Here is a 22,696-nt window from a genome sequence, read left to right on the forward strand (position 1 = left end):
GAGAAGGTGAAGGAAAGAATGCATTAGATTGAGACTAAATCTGTCTGCGGAGAGAGAGAAGATCAGACTTGGAGTATTCACACTGCACTCAAACAGGTAGGAGAATCCTTTAAGTCCTGTTTTACTCCACTACTGTTAACTCTGGTGATCTGAATTAGTGTAGGAACTATAATAGGGTGTTTATTACCATGGGAACTGTTTTTGCCCAAACATTTTAGGGGTAACTTGAAGTAAACTTGAGAAAACTTGAAGTATGAGGAAAAGTGTGAATGTAGGATTATTCCAAATATGTCCCTGTATTTATATCTACTGATTTACTGATGGGGGGAAATACTATGGAGGTTAATGTTTACAGGTTTCCAACATTCTTCAAAATATCTTCTTTTGTGTTCAACAGAAGAAAGAAACTGTAAATGATGACAGAAATAACATTTTTGGATGAACAATTTGTGTGTTTTTTTTATATATATTTGCAGATAGGTTTTATTTATTTATTCGACTGCTTACTTTGATGATCTGAATAACTGTAGGAACTATTATAGTGTGTTTATTACCATGGGAACCATTTCCACCCAAACACTAGGGGTAACTGCTTTAAGACTCTGATTAAACTTGAAGTATTAGGAAAAGTGTGAATGTAGGATTATTGTATTATTTATATAATTCATTCATGTCGTCCCTACACAAATAGATTAAGTTAACTTAACAAATGTAAGTGGATTTAACATAAAACTATTAAGTTGTCCCTCAAAAAGCTCAAGAATTATGTTGTTCAAGCTCGTTTTAAGTAGTGTGTGAGCATAAATAAATAAATAAATAAATAAATATGTCCATAGATTTATATCTACACTGTAAACCCAACTGTAAACTCTATCAAATGAAATGAGTGTAGTTAACTCAAAATTTACTGAAAGTTAATTCTACTAAATTGAAACGAGTTTTGAACTCAGTGTTGAAGGTAATACGGTAATTAAATATCTTATTACTTCAACTTAAATGGAGTAAGTTCACAGTACTCATATAGAGTAGTTTTTTAACTCAAATTGTTTGTTGCTATTGGTTTCCTCAAATGGTTTGAGTTGCCCTAACTTATTGGGTTTTACAGTGGACTGGTCTACTGATATAAAACTATGGGGGGGATAATAGGGGAAGTTCACAAACACTATACTGCGAGAAAACTTGAGCATAAGAATAAACGTGCATGTAGGATGATTCTAAATATGTCCATATATACTGATCTATCATTTAGTGATATGAATAATATGAGGGACTACTATGGAAGTCAGTGGTTACAGGTTTCAAACATTCTTCAGAATATCTTCTTTTGTTTTCAACAGAAGAAACTGTAAATGATACACATATATTTGTTATTAATTACTTTTCATCAAGTAATTTAAACTCAAAATGTAAATACATTTTTTTTGTTAAAACATTCTTCAAAATATCTCCTTTAGTATATAAATTATAATATTTGTACTTATGTTTTATTTAGAGGCGACATGGTGTCTCAGTGGTTAGCACTGTGGCCTTACAGCAAGACTGTCGCTGGTTCGAGTCCCGGCTGGGTCAGTTGGCATTTCTGTATGGAGTTTGCATGTTCTCCCCGTGTTGGTGTGGGTTTCCTCCGGGTGCTCCGGTTTCCCCCACAGTCCAAACACATGCGCTATAGGGGAATTGATGAACTAAATTGGCTGTAGTGTATGAGTGTGTGTGTGTGAATGAGAGTGTATGAGTGTTTCCCAGTACTGGGTTGCAGCTGGAAAGGGAATCCACTGTGGAAAACATATGCTGGAATAGTTGGCGGCTCATTCCGCTGTGGTGACCCCTGATGAATAAAGGGACTAAGCTGAAGGAAAATGAATGAATGAATGTTTTATTTATTTAATTGCTTACTATGGTGATCTCTTTTAATGTCCATTTTACTACATCAAGTAAACCTAAATTAAAATAATCAAAATAATCAAAACATTCTTCAAAATATCTTCTTTTGTGACATTGTAATGATAGAATAAAAAGTTTGATTACATTTTTTAATAGTTTGAATAAAAACTTCAATTTTGCTTAAACTATCTCTTTATTATTATTATTATTATTATTATTATTATTATTATTATTATTATTATTATTATTATTATTATTATTATTACTATTATTATTATTATTATTATTATTATTATTATTACTATTATTATTAATATTATTTTTATTATTATTATTATTATTATTATTATTATTATTATTATTATTAATATTATTATTAATATTATTATTATTATTACTATTATTATTATTATTATTATTATTATTATTATTATTATTATTATTATTACTATTATTATTTTAATATTTTTTCATAGTTTTCTCTTGATATTTTAGCACATCAAATGAACCTAAACAAAAATGAGAACTATCTGAAATAAATCATTTTGAACTAAATTTAAAATAAATTAAATGTTTACATATATTTTGTTTAATATTTCATTATTGATTTGTGTATATACATACGGAAACGTGAATTTATTTCCCTAATAGTTATCATTTTATTTGTGTTTTCTTTTTAATTAACTGTAATAACTCTGACACTATAGTGACGCAGTGGCGCAGTAGGTATGCTGTCGCCTCACAACAAGAAGGTCGCTGATTCGAGCCTCGGCTGGGTCAGTTGGCATTTCCATGTGGAGTTTGCATGTTCTCTCTGTGTTGGCATGGGTTTCCTCCAGGTGCTCCGGTTTCCCCCACAGTCCAAACACATGCGGTACAGGTGAATGGGCAAGGCTTAATTGTACGTAGTGTATGAGAGTGAGTGAGTGTGTATGTGTGTTTCCCAGTGATGGGTTGCAGCTGGAAGGGCATCCGCTGCGTAAAACATATGCTGGATAAGTTGGCGGTTCATTCCGCTGTGGCGACCCCAGAATAATAAAGGGACTAAGCCGACAAGAAAATGAATGAATGAATGAATGAGTAATGCTAAACTGCACTTGGAAAATATTTGAAAAAGAGTTACATATACTGTAAACACACACACGCACATGGCTTGGGTTCCTCGTTCAATGCTGGTGTGTGTGTATTCATCAGTCTGTTCCTCTTCCCCTTTTCTTCAGGTTCCCACAGTAAATTTGAGCCTCTAGCTTCATTCCTTTCTGATGTGTGTGTGAGCAGCGCAGTGTGTGTCCTGTGTAAAAATACATCTGCTGTTTAGTTTGACTTTAATTCTGTCCAGAAGGAGCCGTTGGGCTACTATATACCCAAACTCTCAGAGAGACGGACTGAAAATGTCTGGAAACTTAAAACGAAATGACATTTGCAGCATGCTATTATAGTAATCTATTATTAATCTATTATTATAGTAATGTAAAAACAAAGACAGGGCGGCACGGTGGCTCAGTGGTTAGCACTGTGGCCTCACAACATTAAGGTCTCTGGTTCGAGTCCCAGCTGGGTCAGTTGGCATTTCTGTGTGGAGTTTGCATGTTCTCCTCGTGTTGGTGTGGGTTTCCTCCGCGTTTCCCCTACAGTGCAAACACATGCGCCATAGAGGAATTGATGAACTAAATTGGCCGTAGTGTATGAGTATGTGTCTGGGTGTGTGTGTGTGTGTGTGCGTGTGTGTGTGTGTGAATGAGTGTGTATGGGTGTTTCCCAGTACTGGGTTGCAGCTGGAATAGCTGCTATGTAAAACATATGCTGGAATAGTTGGTGGTTCATTCCGCTGTGGCGACCCTTGATGAATAAAGGAGCTAAGCTGAAGGAAAATGAATTAATTAATTTTTTTAAAAGACCTTTGTATTAAAATATATCAATAAAATGACAAACAAAATCACCTTAAATAGTTTTAAAACTAAAAATGTACTTATAAATGTAGATAAAAACTTTTTAAAAAATTAAGTAAAATAATAAATTATATGTGTTATGACCGTTGGTTTCTGCCATATACTGTTTCGTAAGGGTTTCATAGTACAAATCGCTTAAAAAGGTTTTAAAAACACAGTAACGTACAATAACCATTTTCACTTCCTTTAACCTCTCAGTGACCAGTTATTGGAACAACATTTTTGTTTCTTATTGTGAAGAACACATTGGTGTATTAATCAACACAGGCTCATTGGAAATAAATGCCACAAAACAAACCACAAAAACAAACTTAAACATACATCATCGTTTATAGGTGAAATGGACACTAGGGGGCAGTATGATGACATCAACCTTCACAAATATGTAGACAGCGCTCTCTAGTGAATTGGTCAACTGAAATGTACAAAACATTCCCTAAGTAATATATTTCAGATTTGCAATGATGTAGACAGCGCCCTCTAGTGGATTTGTCAACTGAAATGTACAAAACATACCCTAAGTGCTGTATTTCAGATTCGCATCTATGTAGACAGCGCCCTCTAGTGGATTTGTCATCTGAAATGTACAAAACTTACCCTAAGTGATATATTTCAGATTCGTAACTATGTAGACAGCGCCCTCTAGTGGATTGGTCAACTGAAACATACAAAACGTACCCTAAGTAATGACTTTAAGATTGACAACTATGTAGACAGCGCCCTCTAGTGGATTTGCCATCTGAAATGTACAAAACGTTCCCTAAGTGATATATTTCAGATTCGCAACTATGTAAACAGTGCCCTCTAGTGGATTTGTCAACTAAAACATACTGAACGTACCCTAAGTAATGTATTTAAGATTCGCATTTATGTAGACAGCGCCCTCTAGTAGATTTGTCACCTGAAATGTACAAAACGTTCCCAAAGTAATATATTTCAGATTCGTAACTATGTAGACAGCGCCCTCTAGTGGATTTGTCAACTAAAACGTACAAAACATACCCTAAGTAATGTCTTTAAGATTGGCAACTATGTAGACAGCACCCTCTAGTGGTTTTGTCATTTGAAATGTCCTACAAAACAAACCCTAAGTGCCATATTTCAGATTTACAAAAATGTAGACAGCGCCCTCTAGTGGATTTGCAATCTGAAATTTACAAAACAATCCCTAAGTGATATATTTCAGATTCGCAACTATGTAGACAGCGCCCTCTAGTGGATTTGTCCTTTGAAATTGTCCAGCAAAACATACCCAGAGAGGCGTATTTTAAGTTTCACAAAAATGCAGCCTGAGGAACGTATTTACGTTGAGCCTGGGTTGGTGTTAACATAAATAAATATAAATATATATAAATTAATGAAATATCAAATTGTGCTGAGTAATAAAACACAAACGTTTCGGCTCAATGCCTTCCTCAGCGTTTTATATTTCAGACGAATGTGAAATAAAGAAATATAAAGTAACATGTGCAAATCATGACCTTCGTGAGTTATACTGTAACAAGATTAACCAAATAACCGCAGTAGTGCATACTTCACTATTGTACAATAAATGTTATACATAATTTATTTTGCATTGATCCTGCGATTATTTTTGTATTGTTATTGTAAAAATATTATGCAATGAAACTATTGACACTAATCCAGATTTCCTCCATCCAGGCTGGAGATGTTTCTGCTGTGGTTCCTCCTGCTCCTCCAGGTGTGTGTGCCGGTGCGCTCCACCTCCGCCAGCCCATCTCAGCATCACACACGTGTACGCATCATCGAGGTGGAGGACGATTATGATGATATAAACACACACACCACACACTCTCCTCTGGCTCCAGGACTCACCATCTCTCGTGCAATCCGCAGGCCGTGTGATTACGACCCGTGCGCGGTACAAACGAGCCCCTGTGATGTTATCTCCGCCCAAACCGGCTGTCTGTGCCCGGGACTCACCGGCCCGCAGGAGAGACCTGAACCTCCAGATCTGCGGGAGCTCCGGCCGGGCTCCGGTGGAGGAGTGTCCGTACTCTGGTGCGCACCTCGATCCACAGTCACACGTTACGAGGTCTCACTAAAGGATGAAAAAAACAGCGTGCAGACTTTTGGAGAGCATCTGAGAAGCGGTGTCATCCCCGGGCTTAAATTTGGGCAGATTGTGTGTGTGGCGGCTGGGAATGAAGCAGGGCTCAGCGAACAGTCCTGCACCCAATATGAGGCTCCTCAGGTGGATCACGCGGCTCTGAGCGCTGGGGTCATCGCAGGATGCATCGGCTTTTTTCTGCTCCTTCTGGCGCTTTCTGTGATTCTCTGGAGGAAAAGGACGTGTAGGAAGGGTGGGATGGGGGATGCGGAGGGTCTCGGGAATCCTTCATACTCTAATGATGGAGTTCTGTGAACTCAGTTAATGGGAGGAATGAAGCAAGCTGCAAAATGAGAAGATGATCAGTGAGAGAAGCTTCTAAAGATTTTAAAAACTGATCATCAACGCTGTAAAATAATCTATCAAAGCGATTGTTCATACAAAAATTAAAGTTTACTTATTTATTTACCTTTAAGAGTTAACAGTTCTGTTGAACGCAAAAGAAGATATTTTGAAGAATGTTAGGATTCGATAACCATTGGCAACCATAGTAGGAAAACAAATGGAAGTCAATGGTTATGGGTTTCCAACATTTTTCAAAACATCTTCAAATGGTGACTGAATTTTTACTTTTGAGTGAGCTTTCCCTTTAATAGTTGTCTATATAGTGCTCAGCATAATTGAGCACACCCCGTTTTGAAAATGAACATTTTTATCTATTTTTCAGTGAATTTAGGCTATATATTTTGGTGCATTTAAATTAAACTGATTTATTAAACAGATATATTTAATAAAATTATATTTTAGTCTATAAACATATTTAGAAATTGAAAGATAATACAATTAAATTCAAGCAAAATATTGCAAAAAAAATTAAAAATTATAAAACATTTCAACTCATTTTATTTATTTATTTATTTTTTTGCTTCTGTTGATTTTTCCTCTTTTTTAAATTTGTATTTAATATTTTTCCATGACATATAAATTTAACTGTGCTAGTTTTTGGAGCGTTATCGTAAGTTATTTTGTTAGATTAGCTCCAGATTTGGCTTCAGCACTCACTAATCTAATGTACATGCACAAATATAATATTGTAGCTTCCTATTAAAAATATGAATTATAAGAGAGATTTGTGAGGGGTGTACTTATATATGCTGAGCACTGTATTTTTGTGATTCAAGCTTTTATGCTTATTTATTTAAATGCATTATGAAACTTGATCTTCCATGCAACTTTTGATGTTGAAAAAGTTTAATAAAGGGACTTTTATTGGCATTTTTAATAGTTTGAAGTGATATATTGTCTGGGTTGGTGTTGTAAATAATGGTACAAACAAACTGTTAATAAACTACCAGTAGCTTTTCTGTTATTTTACAGACTATAAATATAAATACACTATAAAAAATGTAGTGTTTTTTTAACCCAGCATTGGGTCGACCCTAACCAATGGGTTAAACATGTCATTTTAATTTAATTCATTTAATAAGCTGGGTTTCTCCAAATCTGAAACAACATTGTATTAAAACCTTCCAGCAATTGTAAAGTTTATTATTTCTTATGCAATATCTTGTTTTAAATGGTTAAATGTCAAGAAAAGTCACTCTGTTAAACTGCGGAATTTAATTTTCAACATCAATAGTCAACAGAGAAGATCAAGATCCAATAATGCAATTCACAACTGTAAATAAACTACAAAACACACCAGTGAATCACTAAATAATGAATGACAAAAATATATGAATAATAATTATGAATAACAAAAATACAGTAAAGAAATAATACAGCAATTCAAAATAGCTGTTTTCCTTTTAATATATTGTTAAACTATACTTTATTCAGAGCTGGGTTTTCAGTGTCTTCAGGGTCTCGTGAACCTTCAGAAATTACTCAAAAATGCTGATTTGAGGATCAAGAAACATGAATCATCATGTATGTTTATTAATGTCAAAAGCAGTTTAATGCTGCTTCATAAGTTTGTGAAAATCAAGAGACTTCACCAATTAATTCAAAAATATAAAGCAGCACAACTATTTTGAATATTGAGAATAATAAAACATGTTTTTCAGCATCAAATAAACTAAACAATTAGAGTAATTTCTGAATGACTGGAGTGTCAATGCCTAAAATCCAGCTGAACTGGATCACAGGAATGAAATACTTTTAAACCGTTAGTTAAATAGTGTAAATTATATATATATATTATATTATTTTGATCAAATAAATACAGTTATGGTGAATATATGAATTATTACATGAATTCTTCTAAAAGCTTTGACTGATATACTGCACAGTGGTTGTGCATCTGACTGAAAATAATGCTCGCTGTTTTAGTTTCACTACTAAATTGCCGGGATTAGTTCTGAATATTTTTCTTTATTTTGAGATCATGATTGTTTAAATGTTTAAAGTCAATGTGGAGTCAAAATTGATGCTGTTTCGTGCATGCTAGTTCAAAGTACAAATGTTTGCATTTTTATGTCTCTTGAAAATATTCTGAAATGCTATTCAAATAGTAAAAAGTGGTTTCTTTACAACCCAGGCCAATTGGAAAATACAAGCCTCAGCATACAGTTTAGCTAAATTTTAAATACATTGCTTCGGGTATGTTTTGTTGCACATTTCAGATGAAAAATCCACTAGAGGGTGCTGTCTTCATTTTTGCAAATCTGAAACACATTCTTTACGGTACATTTTGTATGTTTCAGTTGACAAATCCACTAGAGGGCGCTGTTTACATTTTTGTGAATCTGAAATACGTCACTTAGGGTACGTTTGGTACATTTCAGTTGACAAATCCACCAGAGGGCGCTGTCTATATTTTGTGAATCTGAAATACGTAATTTAGGGTATGTTATGTATTTGTCGGTTGAATCTGAAATACATTACTTAGGGTATGTTTTGTATGTTTTTAGTTAACCAATACACCAGAGGGCGCTGTCTACATTTTTGCGAATCTGTAATACGTCACTTAGGGTACGTTTTGTACGTTTCAGTTGACAAATCCACTAGAGGGCACTGTCTACATTTTGCAAATCTGTAATACGCCACTTAGGGTATGTTTTGTATGTTTTTAGTTAACCAATCCACTAGAGGGCACTGTCTACATTTTTGTGAGTCTGTAATACGTCACTTAGGGTATGTTTTGTACATCTCAGTTTAAAAATCCACTAGAGGGTGCTCTCTACATATTTGCGAATCTAAAATACGTCACTTAGGGTACAATTTGCACATTTCAGTTGACAAATCAATTAGAAAGCGCTGTCTACATATTTGCGAATCTGAAATACATCACTTAGAGTATGTTTTGTTGTACATTTCAGATGTTAAATCCACTAGAGGACACTGTCTACAGACAGTTAGGGTACATTTTGTTGTGTTTTTTAGATACATGTCCTTCTTGTACACACAGTTCAAGTACAACAGCGTACAAAGTGAGCTATAAACAAGCTGATCACGCAAGAAAATTCTATATTTTGATAGATAAGGCAAACGTATTCCATTACACATCAATTTTAAGTTGTTTTGTGGTATTTATTTGGTGTTGTGCAAAGAACTACACAAAAGTAATCTTGTAATCGTCAATAATATGTGCATGTAATTAGGGGCGTAGCAACCGGGGGGGTTACGTCCCTCACTTTTAGAGACAGACCATTTAGAAACAGGTGATTCATAATTATATGAACACATGATCTCATACAGCTGTCCCCCCCTCCCGCCACTTTTAAAATGTCCGCTACACCCCTGCATGTAATATCATTTGAGTGAAAAGGAACAAAAGATTCTGGCCTCATGCTGCCCCCTAGTGTTCATTTTACCTACAAGCTGTAGTCAAACTAATGTGGTTTGACAGAAATGTAGGCTGAAGCATGTATTTCCAATGATCCTGGATGTGTTCATATTCAACTCCACTCAGATTTGATACCTTTTCTGTTAAAATGATTAATTATTGATGTTCACTTTGTAAGTAAATAGTGTTGTGATTAGGATTTCATGCTGACTTTAACACTTCTAATGGTTTTGTAGCACTATAGGAGGCCTGGAGCTTCATTGGGCTAAACAGGGTTTTAACAAGTATCTGTTGTACGGCTACTTTTACTCACAGATTATGTGTAATATTGACAATTATTGATCAATTATTGACAGTTATGTTTTTACTGAGGTTTTCAATAAAAATATTTAATTACTTTTGTGTGGTTAAGTTTGTTGTTTATTTTAAATAAAACTAAATAAAATAAATATATGGGCAAATCCAGTCACAACTAAACTTGGGCTATAAAATTAATCCACTTTCAGTTTGGTTTATCCATATTTTATCCAATTTCACTTGAAGTAACGCAGAGTTTTACATCCATAAATTCAAAGTTTTCCGTATTTTGTGATTTAGTTTGTTTCCTGATTCATTTATGCTTTTAATTGCATTATAGGATCTCTGTCTTCCTTTTTTAAACTTTTGACATTGAAAAGTATTTAAAAATTGCTTTTATTGACATTTTTAGTAGTGTATAGTGATATATCATCTGGATTGGTGTTGTAAATTAAAGTATAAAGACCTAGTGATAGACTACCAGTACTTTGTCCTGTTATTTTATGTACTTACATTGTTATGTATAATTTGAAACTACGCTACCTGACAAAAGTCTTGTGGTGTAACCGAGTTGTAAGAGCAACAAATAATAACTCGACTTCTAGTTGATCATTTGGAAAAGTGTCAGAAGGTGGATTTTTCCACTGAATCATCTGTTGAACTGCATCGCAATCATCACAAATACTGGAGAAGACCTATTGGAACCAGTATGGAGCCAAGATCCTCATAGAATCAGTCAAGTTTGGTGAAGGAAAAATCATGGTTTGGGGTTACATTCAGTATGGGGGCGTGCGAGAGATCTGCAACATCAACAGCCTGAGGTATCAAGACATTTGAGCTGCGCATTACATTACAAACCACAGGAGAGGGCAAATTCTTCAGCAGGATAGCGCTCCTTCTCACACTTCAGCCTCCACATCAAAGCTCCTCAAAGCAAAGAAGGTCAAGGTGCTCCAGGATTGGCCAGCCCAGTCACCAGACATGAACATTATTGAGCATGTCTGGGGTAAGATGAAGGAGGAGGTGTTGAAGATGAATCCAAAGACTCTTGATGAACTCTGGGAGTCCTGCAAGAAGGCTTTCTTCACCATTCCAGATGACTTTATTAATCAGTGATTTGAGTCATTGCAGAGATGTATGGATGCAGTCCTCCAAGCTCATGATGGAGTCAGACACAATATTCATTCTGTTTCCACTGCAGCATGAGCACATATTCTATACTGGACATTATTGAAGGTTCAGTGAGCAGACTTTAGTCTAAGCAGAGTCAGACCTTACTGTCCTAATCAAATCAGTCAACATCAAGACATGATTATATTTTATTTTGGTCAAATAAGTGTAATCTAGAGGCCTTTGCCTTTCATATTAGCCACTTCTGACACCAAATGATCAACTAGAAGTCCAGTTATTATTTGTTGTTCCTAAAACTTGGATAGGCCACAAGACTTTAGTCAGGTGTACAAAAAATGTTGATAAAAGTCATTCATTTAACCAAAATGAACATTAAAAGTTGACAGAAGAGATTCCAATTCAACTGTAAATAAACAAAACATCACGAAATACAGAACCTGTTGATGTCTGGGTATTTTTATAGTGTACATAAATGCAGTCATGCCTTTTCTGAAGAAAGCTGCTTGTTCCACAAATTGCAGAAGTTGTAGATATGAGTAAAGCTGCTGGTAATATGGAAGGAACTGATTGTAATGTGATGCAGTGGCTTCATTGAGCAATGATGAATCAAGTGTGTGTACCAACAGATTCCCAGGCGGTTATTTTCCATCCATCTTTGTCAATCGCGCTGCTCCTGTTACAACTATAATCTCATTTTATTGCTGGTATATAAAGACAGTGCCAAGCAAATATTTGCCTCCAGCACAAACACCCAACGCTGAATTCCTGGCACAAGGGAGTGGTATTTATTACACAGAAATCATAGCATTGAGGATTATGACAAATAAACCTCAAAAAAAGAGAGAGAAAATCTTAAATACAGCACTTAGGATACGTTTTGTACGTTTCAGTTGAAAACTCCACTAGAGGGTGCTGTCTACATTTTGTGAATATGAAATATATCACTTAGGGTATTTTTTTTGGAAATTTCAACTGACTAATCCTCAAGAGGGCGTTGTGTACATTATTGCGAAATTGAAATACGTCACTTAGGGTATGTTATGTATTTGTCAGTAGACAAATCCACTAGAGGGCGCTGTCTACATTTTTGTAAATCTGAAATACGTCACTTAGGGTACGTTATCTATTTGTCGGTTGAAAAATCCACTAGAGGGCACTGTCTAGATTATTGCGAATTATAAATACATTACTTAGAGTACGTTTTGTATGTTTCAGTTGACAAATCCACTACAGGGTGCTGTCTACAATATTGTGAATCTGAAATACGTTACTTTGGGAACGTTGTGTATTTGTCAGTAGACAAATCCACTAGAGGGCGCTGTCTACATATTTGCGAATCTTAAATATGTTACTTAGGGTACGTTTTGTACATTTCAAATGAAAAATCCACTAGAGGGCGCTCCCTACATTTTTGTAAATCTGAAATACGTCACTTAGGGTACGTTATCTATTTGTCGGTTGAAAAATCCACTAGAGGGCGCTGTCTAGATCATTGCGAATTATAAATACATTACTTAGAGTACGTTTTGTATGTTTCAGTTGACAAATCCACTACAGGGTGCTGTCTACATTATTGTGAATCTGAAATACGTTACTTTGGGAACGTTTTGTACATTTCAGATGGCAAATCCACTAGAGTGCGCTGTCTACATAGTTGCGAATCTGAAATATATCACTTAGGATACGTTTTGTACGTTTCAGTTGAAAACTCCACTAGAGGGCGCTGTCTACATTTTTTGTGAATCTGAAATATATCACTTAGGGTATTTTTTTTTGGAAATTTCAACTGACTAATCCTCAAGAGGGCGTTGTTTACATTATTGCGAATTTGAAATACATCACTTAGGGTACGTTATGTTGTTGTCAGTAGACAAATCCACTAGAGGGCGCTGTCTACATATTTGCGAATCTTAAATATGTTACTTAGGCTACGTTTTGTACATTTCAAATGAAAAATCCACTAGAGGGCGCTGTCTACATTTTTGTGAATCTGAAATACGTCACTTAGGGTACATTATCTATTTGTCAGTAGACAAATCCACTAGAGGGCGCTGTCTACATATTTGTGAATCTTAAATATGTTACTTAGGGTAAGTTTTGTACATTTCAAATGAAAAATCCACTAGAGGGCGCTCCCAACATTTTTGTAAATCTGAAATACGTCACTTAGGGTACGTTATCTATTTGTCGGTTGAAAAATCCACTAGATGGCGCTGTCTAGATTATTGCGAATTATAAATACATTACTTAGAGTACGTTTTGTATGTTTCAGTTGACAAATCCACTACAGGGTGCTGTCTACATTATTGTGAATCTGAAATACGTTACTTTGGGAACGTTTTGTACATTTCAGATGGCAAATCCACTAGAGGGCGCTGTCTACATAGCTGCGAATCTGAAATATATCACTTAGGGTACGTTCTGTATGTTTCAGTTGACATATCCACTAGAGGGCACTGTTTACATTTTGGCCCCATTCAACATTACTTAAGTCATTCATGGATTTTTTTTCAAGTTTAGTCGCATTAATAGTATTAACAAATTAACAGATAAAAGTTTTATTTGTAGTAATATTTTAATAAATTATGAAATTTAGCTAAGAAAACCTATTTAGAAACATCTTAAAGTTAGTTTATGTTGACTATGTAAACTAGATTTGGTTTTCCGCCCCATTTATTTATTTATTTTTTTTTATTTGGGTTTCTTTATTATTAAATAACTCTATTGCTAAATTTTTATAATAATAGTATATAATAATAATAATAATAATAATAATAATAATAATAATAATAATAATAATAATAATAATTCATTCTTGATTAATTTAAAATAAAAACATTTTTATTTTTTGTCGTTATATAGGGGAACAAAATAAAAATAATTTCTACCCAAATTAAATTAAAAAATGACTAATTCACCGAATAAAAACGTTTGAAAGAAAAAAAGTTTTATAAAAATGTATGTAAATATTAATGATTTAGCCTAATGAATGCCATTTCTAAGCTTAAATGCCATTAATCTTTCACTCTCAACAAACTAATGGTTGGAGAGGAGTGGCTAAGCATATTTCACCAATCAGAGTCAATAACCAGAGGTGGACGGACGGTCATTCCAGAGCAGAAGCAGATGATTAGATTTTGATTAAAGATTATTTAATTATAGAACATTTAATTGGATTATTTTTATTGGATTAGCTTGAACTGATTAATTGTTCACTTTAAGACTAACATTAGTATTATGTACTGTCATCATGGATAAAAGAAATCAGAAAGTTATTCTGAAGTTATTCTAAAGTTATTAGAAATTAGTTATTAAAACATTTATGTTTAGAAATGTGTTGGAAAAATCTGCTCTCCGTTAAAGAGAACTGTACATCTGTGGACTTTTATTTTGAAGCGGCAGTCGATCTCCAGATTCACCGGGCCGTGATCGACTTCATCATCATCCTCCGCTTCGCCGTTAGTCGGTCGGATCGGCTGGCAGGTCGATGGAGACTCACAACTGGTGACAGCGTCCTTTATTTTTTATTTTTCCTCGAGAAAGATAGACAGAAATGTCAACCCAGGGTTACGGGAACCCGCAGTCGGCCGTCAATAACTACAGCTTGAGCTCCGCGCAGAACGGAGGCGGAGCGGCGACGGTGCCCTGTCAGAACGGTACGGGATTAAAGCTAACGCGCTAAAGCTAACACCACTTTCACATTCGTAAGCTGCGATAAGTAGCTAAATGATAAGCTAAAATGCTAAATTGAGGTTAAGTTGGTTTTATATTAGGACGTTTGTTTATTTTTGAACAGTGAAAACTTGTGACAGTGTCCGTATATTGTTTACGGCGCTACTCTGAATATTCGGTCCTAAATCGCTTCACTTCAAAACAACATTAGCACTATTTAATTGACTGTACTTTTAAAGTCATTCGGCTAGAATTAGCAAAGAATACTGTTCTGAAATTATATTAATAAGGTGAAAGTCTGAATGTGCGAAAATAAAACCTACTTTACCCCAATAAATGCTAAGGCTAAACGAGCGAGCTGAATGCTAAAATAGTAAGCTGGTAAAGGTGAGCTAGCTGAGGCCTGTCAGAGGCCGAGCATTAACGTTAGCACCTGTCATCCGCGACTCGTCGACCGCTACGCATGATTAAAAAGTGTTAATTTTTCTTCATAACTGTCTTTATAGTTTTATACAACCTCTTTGTGTGCTTTTAATAAGGTTAATGTTATTCATTTTGTTGTTGTTCTGTTATTAGCTTGTTAGCGGCTAGTTTGACTCTGTTAGCTCAGTTATTCAAGGCTTATAAAAGGCTCAAAGGTCTGGAATATTCACCTTTTAAGGTTTGGTCATTTAATCGATCAGAATTAGGAAGTTAAATATACTATTGTCTTTATTGTGTGTCTCATTATGTTTGTTCTCGCAGAATTGCGCATATCTGTCGAATATCTGTCAGAAAGTGATAAATATGTACTCAACATTCAACCATTAGCCATTATTAATCTGTTAATTTGGTGATTATATACATTTTAAAAAATGTAATTAATGTTAATTCCAGGCGCTCTTTTGTGGCTTTTAGATAGTGACATGTTTTTTTTAAGATGCTAATATAATAATAAACATGTACTTGACGTTATGTTTCATATATAAAGTAATAGAAAAGTGTCAAAAGTGCCTTTTATAGTTTTAGCATTGAGTGAATGAAAGGTGCTTGTTGTGAAATTGTCATCTAGTAATACAGCCAAAGAATAATCTGTGCAAATTGTCCCTTAGACATGTAAATATATAATGTCAACATTGTGTTATTTTAAAGGATGTAATTATTATAGTATCATTAAGACACTAGTTTTAATATATATTATTGTATTTATTTATTATACACTACTGGTCAATATTTTGGGCTCAGTAGGATTTTAAAATGTTTTAAAATAAGCTTTTCCTGCTCACAAACGCTGCATTTATTTCATCAAAAAAACACTACAAATAGTAAAGTTGTGAAATGTTATTGCACTATAAAATAACTGTTCAAAAGTAGTTTATAATTTAATTTAATCATTTATGCCAGTCTTTTTTTTTTTTTTAAGATGAATTTTCAGCTTCATTACTCCAGTCTTCAGAGTCACATGATCCTTGAGAAATCACTGTAATATTAATAATAATAATAACAATTATTATTATTATTATTATTTCCAAGTGTATTAATTCCTCATTTTCACCTGTTTAATCAAGCTTTTATTTAAGCAGCCAGGTATATTGTACATATATATTTATTTAATTAAATCACAGTATTTCCACACAAGACCACATTGTTTCTTGTAGCCCTACATCATCTCTTTTTGCAGCCCTTCATTTCCATTCATCTTCTGTTCTCATTGTCTGTTTTATAAAGTAGTTGTGGTAGTCCTTATTCCTGATGGCTCTTGACTCTCTTTAGCTCAATATGTGTGTTGTTTCTCCTCCATTGCATGTTCTGGTCATGTGTTGTTAGAAGTAGAGCTGCACAACATACTGTTTCATCACCAATATCACTGTGTGAAAATCTGCAGTCACATTGCAGGATCTGCAATTAAATAAATGCAGCCTTGGTGAGCAGGAGAAGCTTGTTTTCAAACAATTAAAAATCCTACTTACCCCAAACGTTTGACCAGTGGTGTAGTTTGTTATAACTATTATATAGTTTTTGTTTATTATAACGTTAGTGTCTAAAATATAAAATATCTGTTAACATATTACAATATAACTAACTAACAATGAACAATATTAAATGCACTATAATAACCTTTGTTACAGTGTAAAAGGCCATTGGTGCCCAAACTCGGTCCTGTAGGGCCGGTGTCCTGCATAGTTTAGCTCCAGCTTCCTTCAACATGCCTACCTGGAAGTTTCTAGTATACCTAAAAAGAGCTTGATTAGCTGGTTCAGGCATATTTAATTAGGGTTAGAACTAAAATATGTAGAACCCCGGCCCTCCAGGATTGAGATCGTGCATCCGTGGTTTATACAATGTAATCTATGAATATGTTAGTCATACAGACTATTAAGGTTTCACCATCACAGCACTAATTTGTTAGGAAAATGAAGATTGATTCAAGTTTCACGCACTGCTGGTTTTCTGAGGTCGTTGTGTATAATACCTATGATTTGTTTAATGATTAAAGTGTGCATTTACATGTCATTTGCATAAACTGAATTTTTGTTTTGACAGGTCCTGGGCAGACGTATCCTGCCATGCATCCGTCATCCAGCTACTACAATTCTGCTCCACCTGCTGGTTACCCCACTATGACGGGACACAGCGCTCCTCCTGCTGGCAAAATCCCAGTTTCAGGCACAGACTATAGTGGGAACTACTATCAGAACAGCTCAGGGCCGTCGCAGTACCCGGCAGCACCAGGATCACAGACACTCCCGTACTCCACCTCCAATCCCCCGGTGCAGTCTTTACAGCAGGCCGCACCTTATGCAATGCCAGCCGGGTATTATGGACAGCCCTATAGTCAGCCCTCACACGGGCAAACTCATGCTCAGCCTCAGCAGATGCAGCCCAGTTTGGTTCCAGCATCTAGTGGCAATAACCTCGGCGCCCCATTGTACCCCATCGTTTCTTACCCATCAGCCCCTGGGAGCAGTCAGTATGGCACGCTGAGATCCTCTCAGACTGGCATCGGACAGCCACCGGTTTCTACAGTCATGCCCCCGCCACCTACGCAGAGTTCTTTGCAGCAGTATTCTCAAGCGAAAGGGGCCACGACCACACCAGCTCACCCGGGTTATGGAGCTCCGCCCCTTAGCCAAATGCCCACTGTCAATGGCCAATCAAATGCAGGTTGGTCTTAATTAGGGATGCAAACGATATTGGGAAAAAAAGTGCCATATTTAGTTTTTCTGAATAATATGTATATATATATATATATATATATATATATATATATATATATATATATATATATATGAATATATGAATAGGCTATATATATATGAATATATGAATAGGCTATATATATATATATATATATATATATATATATATATATATATATATATGTATATATAGCAGAGATCCTTATTTTTATAAGATTTTTACAAGATCATTATTTTTATTATTATTTAGTAAATTATGTAAAAATTATAAAAAAATAAAAAATAAAATAAAAAATCTTCGTGGTTTTCGGTGGAGTCTAACAGTACTGAGTTACAGAAATTCAATTATCAAATGTAAAATAACACAATATAGTCTTCATTGTAGTCTTCAAATAATTAAACGCACCTTTAACAAAGATTAATAGCAAACTTTATAATTCCTAAATTGACTTGAAATTGCTGATTCGCACATTGTGATGTCAATGCTGAAACGATATATTGTGCAGGCCTAGTTTACATTCAGGACAGGGCTCGAAATTGTGACCATTTATTAATTTATTCTATGCGACCTCATAATATATTTGGGAGCACTTGTGCGACTACATATAATGGTTGTGGTGCGACCTGTTTAGATTTTTTCTAAAAACGTGCTGAATCGCTCTTCCCTGCCTCTAAATTGGTTCATATTAGCTGTCAATCACTGAAGGGTTTGCGCTGTCAGATGACAGGGAGCTTTTGTGACCGAGAGAAATGCTAACTGCTGAAGAGTGAAAATTACACAGGTTTGCAAACCCCGCCTAATGTTACAAAGAACGGCGCTGATGACAGTGATTATGTGGTGAATGTTGATCCACCAGATCAATCAAGTGTTTTCGGAGAGGTGCCTGAAACTCGATGCATTGCATTCACTGCATGTTCTAATCTAATACTGTACACATCATCGCCAAAGAAGCTCGCCTTTACTTAAGTTTAAACTAAAACTGCGGCTCATAACAAAGAATGGTATTGCGCTGGTGGTCATCGCGAGAATCCTGCTCTGCCTCCTCATATATTGGTGCGGCTGACTCGCCTGCTGTTATCAACAAACACAGAAAAATTAAAGTCAGCTCATAACGAGGCTGAGCATTTAAAATGACACAAACCAAAACTTTTAAAGAGGGGTAGAAGTGAGACTTTCTGTTGTCTCTTCTTTCCTGACATGTATTTTATTTTTCTATTTAGTACTGATGACTGTTTTGCAGCTTTCAGCATTGAATTGAATGATTTATTATAGTCTTTCGTTTGTTTTATAGCAGAAATATTATTTATTATATTGACATGCATATAAAAACAATAGTGCAAAATAAATATTTCTTATAGCAATGCTTCATTTTTGTTTAATGCAAACCATAGATTTATTTCTCATAAAGTAACAGTAGGACTTTTTATAGCAGATAACACGCATTCAAGGCAGAATCATAATGAGAAATGTAATTCATTATTAGTATTATTGTCATCTTCGTCATCATTAATATTCTATAATTATTAGACATTCATTTTGGAATTATTGCACAAATATCAATAAATCATCACAGCATTTTTATTAGTCCTGATTGATGTTGTTTTCAAACACAATATATCCCTTAATATACAATTTGCAGTGGTGCTCATTCATTTTTGGTGGGTGCTCCTAAATTTTTTCTGGTGCTCCTAAATATTTGAAGTTGGGAGCACCGGTGCTACCAAGAAAAAGGTTAATTTTGAGCCCTGAAGGATGCAAATGATTAATCAATTGTTGATTGATTGATTGTTTGTTGGTGGATCTATAAATTGATGCACCTTATTGATAGTCGATTAAGCATGGATGGCAAAAGCCACGCTCACACTAGTGTTTAAGCATGCAAATTTGACCACTGCTTTAAGGCCGGTACACACCTAGACGACAGCAGTCAACTAGAGCAGACCTAATCCAACTTTGTTGTTACCTTGTGTTGGCTTATGTATTATATAAATATTTGTAAAATGTAGCATGTAGCGAATACGATTATATATATATCGTAATGACAAAATAAAAAGTCTATTGGTTCATATGCTCTATTGACAATTTTATTGTGTCGCAAAATACACATTATGGAAGAAAATTACATGCATACAGTAACTAATGATTTGCTCACATGGATGCACCAGTCACATGCGCAGCATTATTTGTCATTACATTCATTTATTAAATGGTTCTGTTAAATTATCAATCATTGTTTTGTTTTTTTACAACTCTACAAGGTGTTTATTTACAGAAACGTTTTTGTAGTGAGGATGTATGCTTGTGTTTTGAGTGTCATTTGCACATTGTCAATGTATGTTTATGCAACAGAATTGAGTAATGCAGATCAGATCCGTACTGACTGTGTTTTATCTGGTGTGTTTCTAGTTCAACAACACTACGACCAAAACCTTGTCAATCCCATGAGCCATCATTACAGCGGGGCCCCTCCCACTTCAATGGGCCCCAATACAGAGAGGACACCCTCAGGAACTCCCGGCGCCTCTGTGCATTCATCACCCGGACACCATCAGGGTACGAATAAACACTCCATCTACAGCCCTCACTTTCAGTTCTTACTGTACGCTTGTGTGTATTGTTTTGCTTATCACTAGAGCTCCAACCATACTCATTATTCTGTCTGTTATTTTCATGGCATGTCATTTTTTTTACTTTGTATATAAAAAAGGATGCACTTTTAACAATTTGCAGTGGAAAAGTATTAATTATGATTTTTCTGATGAAATAACATTTGTAAGAAATATAATAAGATCCAGGTTTACTATTCGGCATGTTATAATGTTCGTATATAAATTAATTCTTAGAAATAATATTGTAGTTATATGTTGGAAGCAAAATATTAAACAAAAAGAACTATAAAAACAATATTTTATAGTTATGTAATGCCATAATAATAATAATAATAATAATAATAATAATAATATTTTATAGTAAATCTGTAAAATTACTATTTTCAATTATAAAATAACCATTGCTTTGTTTAAATCTTTTTGGTCTAAATTTGATCATTAAAATGTTTATTATATTATCAGCTGACTAACAATAGCCAGCAAAATAATGTTGAGAGTTTATTTTAGGTTGTTGTTATTTGTAAGTAAATGTAATAGTATGATAATTAATATTTTATAATACCAATACTAACATTTCCAAGTGTATTAATTCCTCATTTTCACCCGTTTAATCAAGCTTTTATTTAAGCTGCCAGGTATATTGTACATATATATTTATTTAATTAAATCACAGCATTTCCACACAAGACCACATTGTTTCTTGTAGCCCTACATCATCTCTTTTTGCAGCCCTTCATTTCCATTCATCTTCTGTTCTCATTGTCTGTTTTATAAAGTAGTTGTGGTAGTCCTTATTCCTGACGGCTCTTGACTCTCTTTAGCTCAATATGTGTGTTGTTTCTCCTCCATTGCATGTTCTGGTCATGTGTTGTTAGAAGTAGAGCTGCAGAACATACTGTTTCATCACCAATATCACTGTGTGAAAATCTGCAGTCACATTGCAGGATCTGTGATTATGGTTGATCCTACACTGCAGTTTAAAAGGGAACTGTTATGCAAAATCCTGTTCATAAGTTCAGCATCATAATGAGAAAAGTAATTCATATTGTTATTATTATTGTCATTTTCATCATCATTAATAGTCTATAATTATTAGACATTCGTTTTGGAATTATAGCTTTTATTTTTATATATATAGATTAAAAAAATTCAATTGTGATGTAACTAAATTTGTTAGTGTATGTGTATATATATATATATATATATATATATATATATATATATATATATATATATATATATATATATATATATATATATATATATATATATATATATATTAAATGTTAAATTGTTAAATATTTATTACAATTTTATATAACTGCTTTCTTATTGTATGTAGTTTCAAAAAAACTTATTATTCCAAACATTATTGCTGTTATTACTATTACCGTTAATAACAATAATATTAATAATAATAACAACAATAATAATTAATATTAGTGATTTGTGAAGGATCATGTGACTCTGAAGACTGGAGTAATGAAGCTGAAAATTCATCTTTAAAATGACTGGAATAAATGATTAAATTAAATAATAAACTACTTTTGAAGTTATATAGAGTGCAATATTTCACAATTTTGCTGTATTTATGATGAAATAAATGCAGTCTTGGTGAGCAGGAAAAGCTTATTTTACCATATTTAACAATCGTTACTGACCCCAAACGTTTAACCAGTTGTGTATAGAATATTTTATAAGCGAAAGTGTGCACTCTAATTTTAACACCCACAGACATCGTCACCAAATATAAATCAGAGAGGTCTGACTTTCTCATACAGAGCCTCATTTCAGTTGTCAGGTTTTGTAAAAATCTATCTATTGAATTTATTAATCTATTAAAAAAACATTGGCTAGAATTCTGCAAAATTATTGAGAGACATGGCATATGAACTGAGACTGCATCAGATCGCGAAGCAGATCAATGTTGAGATGCTTTTATTTTCGCATTAGACATGAAACGCACATTTACCTGTAGGAATGACACCTCGCCCCACTCATCATTCTCTCTTCGTATAGTTGTATATATGGCTATTACACAATCATAATACACCGTGATATAGCATGCGTCGTTTGTTTGGTTTTCTCACTACAATCGATCCACTCAATCGAGCAGACC

The 22,696-nt window shown here is 34.3% G+C and overlaps 2 protein-coding genes across 4 annotated transcripts in view; both read left to right on the forward strand.

The window, feature by feature from the left end:
- On the forward strand, nt 1-6,670 carry si:ch1073-303k11.2 (LRRN4 C-terminal-like protein). Its single transcript, XM_056472438.1, has 2 exons — nt 1-96; nt 5,493-6,670. Exon 2 carries the CDS (start codon nt 5,500-5,502, stop codon nt 6,214-6,216), a length of 717 nt encoding a protein of 238 aa, XP_056328413.1. The 5' UTR covers nt 1-96; nt 5,493-5,499; the 3' UTR covers nt 6,217-6,670.
- Nucleotides 6,671-14,531: 7,861 nt separating this feature from the next.
- Nucleotides 14,532-22,696, forward strand: part of sec24b (SEC24 homolog B, COPII coat complex component) — a 38,793-nt gene continuing 30,628 nt past the window's right edge. For all 3 annotated transcript variants that reach the window (XM_056471773.1, XM_056471774.1, XM_056471775.1), the window contains exons 1-3: nt 14,532-14,772; nt 17,312-17,932; nt 20,375-20,521. In XM_056471773.1, the coding sequence (XP_056327748.1) occupies nt 14,670-14,772; nt 17,312-17,932; nt 20,375-20,521 (871 nt within the window). In that variant the 5' untranslated portion in view covers nt 14,532-14,669. The remainder of the gene's footprint in view (nt 14,773-17,311; nt 17,933-20,374; nt 20,522-22,696) is intronic.

This window comes from Danio aesculapii, chromosome 14, assembly GCF_903798145.1.
Source record: "Danio aesculapii chromosome 14, fDanAes4.1, whole genome shotgun sequence".
In the NCBI taxonomy this organism is placed as follows: domain Eukaryota; kingdom Metazoa; phylum Chordata; class Actinopteri; order Cypriniformes; family Danionidae; genus Danio; species Danio aesculapii.

Excerpts from the sequence above, each read along its gene's own strand:
- si:ch1073-303k11.2 (XM_056472438.1), top strand. The coding sequence starts at position 5,500 with ATGTTTCTGCTGTGGTTCCTCCTGCTCCTCCAGGTGTGTGTGCCGGTG.